The following is a 4,784-nucleotide window of genomic DNA, read 5'->3' on the forward strand; positions in this document are numbered from 1 at the left end:
AAAGTAATCCATTTACATTATTGAAGATTCAACTTTAGTAAAGGTAAAGGGATCTCAACTATCGCACTGCATATTTTCAGTCTTTACACTTGAAGCAAAAAAATAAAAAAAGAAGTCTTTACACAAGATTATACTCAGAGCGAACAAAAGCTTCTTCAGTAATATCATGCTCCTTCACAAAAGTTCATGAAACATTCTTGAATTAGATAAATGCAATTACCAAGATAACCAAATTTTTGGAGAAACAAAACATGCTTATATTGCCAAAAAGAGGTTCAACAACCAGCATTTCATAAAAACCAATGAACTCAAGCTACAAAACTGAGAAAAAGTGTAACTATCAGAAAATAAATGTGGGATGGCAGGTTGGTTAATCTGGCGACATGCCTCTCTTGTATCTAATTTATTGCTCTCGGGTAAAAATGAATTCCTATAACCAACAACAAAGATTTGACAACATTAATTCATAGTTGGACTGCAACCAAGATACCACCGGATGCATCTTCTGTTTCGCTTTTTATTCCTCCAGTTCTGTAAGTGATCGACCAATGACATTACAGGCTCCTTGGGGAGGAGGGTTCCGATGAAGCGCCGGTTGAATCACCTCCAGCGGGGTTCAGTGATGATCCACTTGAGAGAGAACCACTTCCATTGTCATTTTGAGACACGACGGGGATCTTCAAAGATGCTCTCTCCATTTCCTTCTCAAGCTCTTCTTCTCGACGCAATGTAGTGAACTGGCCATCCAAAGATTTGGCTGCTCCCAACCATGCCAGAACAATTACTAGGAGCACACCTCCAAGGTAAGGAGTTGAGCTGGCAAGTGAACCGAAAGTCAAAATCATGAACTGTTGTATCAAAGCTCCTCCAGACTTTCCCAGCGGATTGCAGACAACATCAATTGCTGCTTTCCCTTTAACCTGATACAACAAATTACTTGTTAAGTGATAGCACAGTTATCTGGTTATGCATAGCTAAGCAAATGTATATGTTAGTTATATATCACAAGTACTGCCAATATAAAGGCTTCAGCTATACATGTTTGAAATTTCAATTCTTCGATGAAAACATGATTGCACTATCTCGGAATTAATTCCACTAACGGCAACTCTATCTAACAGCACCAACACCATTCAGTAAATAAGTATATACCGAGTATATCATCATACCTTAGTGTCCTCGTCCAAAGGAATGTAGGCCATCTCTTTGCAAGGATCAAACAAACTGTACTTCGCACTCTTACTGAAAATGTTCTGCATTGCACCCACATAGACAGCTGCTAGAAGAGGAGTCATCCCGAACTTTGCAAGAGCTGGTGCTAGAGGGGCACCAAACAAAATCAGGGAGAAGAAGCCAATTCCGGTAAGGAGCAATACTGTAGGTGTTATCTTGGCTGCTGCTCCCCATCCATACTTATCAAAGATCCACTGGCTTAACAACATCATTACAAAAGTTGCTATTCCAGTAGCAGTTGAGAAGTCACCCATGAACGACGAGTATTCATTGGGGCTTGGGAACTGCACATTAGTGATAGAGAGAGAGAGAAAGAGAGAGACGGAATGAGATACCATGTTAAAATGAGAAACAAATCCGCATTCAAAAATTTAAGGAAAAAAGATAGCACTCAGTAATAATTCACCTGAGCTTTGAGCTTTGACTTCCATGTAACTTCAACAAGGTTGATACTAATACCATATGCTACAACCAATGTGGCAAGATTCCTGATATATTTTGAAGAAACCAAGAACTTCAAGCTCTCCATTGTGGTCATGTTAGGTTTTACCTGACAAACGACATCAGTCAGATAATGTACATATGTAAACATGATTCTTTAATATAAAAGATATGTGTATAATATCTGAATGGCACTATTGACAATAATTTGCAAAGATTTAACCAGCAATGGATCACCGTTTTAGTAAAAGTGATAGAAGAGGAACAAAGAGGTAGTGCATCTGCTTTTCATAAACAAATTGATGACGGGAGCGATTTCTACTAGTCAAGCAAAAGATAAATAGTTTCTTCTACCATCAACGAGTTGCTTTGGAAGTAACTATTGCCTATAGCAAAGCAATGTCATATGGTTTAGCTGGTTACCTTCTTCTTCTTGCTTCGAGTGGGGAGAGGAACATTTCTATTCACCCACCAATAAAAGAAACAGATTGCCCCACCCATCATCACTACAATACTCATCATCGCTTTCAGAGAGATGGCCCAACCATCAACTCCAGGACCCAAAGAGCTTCTCAGGCTAGAAAAGTACTTCACTGTGCGACCTGAGAAAATCAGAGCAACATTTGCACCAAGTCCAAATAAAGGATAGAATCTCTTAGCCTCGTCAACAGTCGTAATCTGCAAAAGAAATCACCCAAAACAATTTAATAACAGTGATTTTCCCCACCAAACTCTGCGGCGGTGATTACATAGACATAGATAGTTGACGGTAGCAGCAAAATAGCCAGAATGGTAACAGCAGGGGAACAGAATGAAACCTTTACAAATTTTGTATGATCAACCGCAACTGAAAATAAACTAAAAAACAGCAGACCAAGACATAAAACAATGAGAAAATGGTGTTGCCAATATTTTAAAACACAGTGAGCACAACTGCACCATAAACAGAACCATTAGCTAAGTCATCCACCATTAAAGCTAAGACTAGATAGAGCTAGAGCAACATTTTAGAACTCCACTATTTTAAGACATAGTGAGCACAACTGCACCATAAACAGAACCGTTAGCTAAGTCATCCACCATTAAAGCTAAGACTAGATAGAGCTAGAGCAACATTTTAGAACTCCACTCTTTTACTATACCACCACCTAGCCCCCCATAAAACAATGAGAAAATGGCGCTGCCAATATTTTAAGACACAGTGAGCACAACAGCACCATAAACAGAACCGTTAGCTAAGTCATCCACCATTAAAGCTAAGACTAGATAGAGCGAGAGCAACATTTTAGAACTCCACTCTTTTACTATACCACCACCTAGTCCCCCATAAAACAATGAGAAAATGGCGCTGCCAATATTTTAAGACACAGTGAGCACAACAGCACCATAAACAGAACCGTTAGCTATGTCATCCACCATTAAAGCTAAGACTAGATAGAGCTAGAGCAGCATTTTAGAACTCCACTCTTTTACTATACCACCACCTAACCCCCCCCCCCCCCCCACACACACACACACAATGAACATCAGGAAAGCAGAGTATAGTAGCACATGTATCACAAATAGCAGCAAGCTGCAAACTACTCCTGCTATAAAAAGATTGTTTTTACCTCACGAAATTGAAGCAGCAACCATCACAGAAACAAAGAGGCGAAGTGCAAATACAGTCAGACATCTCTATAACATCTTTATGTAATAGCCATTCAGTATAAAAGACAAGTTTTCTTCGAAACCGATATTTATGTTCTGTTATAATATATGCCCTCTATAAAAGCACTTCACTATAGCAGCCGAAAAATATTGAAACAAATGAGGTGGTAGAGGTTTGATGTTATAGAGAAGTTTGACAGGTTTGATTGTATTAGCTAATACAAGAATCTAACTAAACAGATTATCCACACAATAAGACTATACATCCTTAAAATGGTTACTAATGCACAAAATATATTCATGGACACAAATTTACCTGATTAGCAAATCCCCAAAAGAGAACTGAAACCACCACACTTCCCCAAAGCTCAGCCATGACATAAAACAAGCAGAAACTCCAGATCCTCAGTATAGCAATTGGCCCAAGAAATCTTGGACCCAAAGAGTTGAGAAGTTTATCAGCAAAAGCTGTAGGGTGAAAGTAATTGCTAAGAGGATACAAAACAAACCCAAATGCCCCAAAGAATGCAATAAACGGAAGTATAACAGTGTAAAAAAGAGCCTCTTTTGACAACACATTGGCCAACTTTGTGTACAACAGCATGAACCCTATAGCCATAGGCAAATTTACCCAAGTTTTCAAGAATGGAATAATTTCAGCACTAGACCCTTTGGCTGTTACAACCAATACATCTTTTGTGTCCCTAAGGATTGTGTAATTAAAGAGAATACAAAAGAACATTGCCCCAAGTGGTATAATTTTCTTAAGGGTCACAAGTTCAATTCCCATGAACTTAGGTGGCTCTTTTTCTGCAAAAAGTGGCTGGCCATCAGCTGCAGCTGCAGCCTCAGCTTTGCAAATTGGGGAAAATCTGTCCTTTTGGCCAAAAAGCTGAGGCTTTGTAGTAAAGCATTGAAATTTTTGGAACCCATTTGAAGATAGAGATAACCCATTTAAGGGCTTAGGTTTTAGAGTATTCAAAGAATGGCCAGAATTGAATCTATGCCTTAAACCCCCATGAGGTAATGGATAAAAAGCCTTGGTTTTGGGTTTTGAAGGCAAAGAAAGAAGCCCTTTTGTTTGTAAAACAGCTTCCATTTTGAGCTCTCTCTCTTTCTCTTATCTCTACAAGTTCAAGAAAGCTTAAAGATTGAATCTTTTTAACAAATGAACATGAGAGATAAGGAGATAGAGAGGGATAAGGTTTTGGGGAAGAAGATGAAAGGGTCCGAGAGAGAGATATACAAAAATCTATTCTTTATCTTTATATATATGTATGAAGAATCAAAACCCTGAAATGGGAAAGAAAAAGACAAATAAGGAAATAATGTAGAGTTTGTTTAGGTAAACACTAGCTAATTGTTTAAGAAAATTTGATAATCAAGAAGAAAAGGGAAAAGGAAAAAGGAAAATCTGTGTGTCAGACTTGCAGTAAGAAGATTAGATACTTGTATGCAGT

General features: G+C 38.4%; 1 protein-coding gene across 1 annotated transcript; it reads right to left on the minus strand.

The window, feature by feature from the left end:
• Nucleotides 1–233: 233 nt before the first annotated feature.
• LOC104091804 (plastidic ATP/ADP-transporter) lies at nucleotides 234–4,572 on the minus strand. Its single transcript, XM_009597225.4, has 5 exons — nucleotides 3,641–4,572; nucleotides 2,098–2,352; nucleotides 1,640–1,783; nucleotides 1,170–1,517; nucleotides 234–920 (listed from the first exon to the last, which is right to left on the minus strand). The coding sequence occupies exons 1-5, from the start codon at nucleotides 4,421–4,423 to the stop codon at nucleotides 555–557; spliced, it is 1,896 nt and encodes a 631-aa protein (XP_009595520.1). The 5' UTR covers nucleotides 4,424–4,572; the 3' UTR covers nucleotides 234–554.
• Between the last annotated feature and the right edge of the window lie 212 nt (nucleotides 4,573–4,784).

This window comes from Nicotiana tomentosiformis, chromosome 12 (genome assembly GCF_000390325.3).
Source record: "Nicotiana tomentosiformis chromosome 12, ASM39032v3, whole genome shotgun sequence".
NCBI classification, from domain to species: domain Eukaryota; kingdom Viridiplantae; phylum Streptophyta; class Magnoliopsida; order Solanales; family Solanaceae; genus Nicotiana; species Nicotiana tomentosiformis.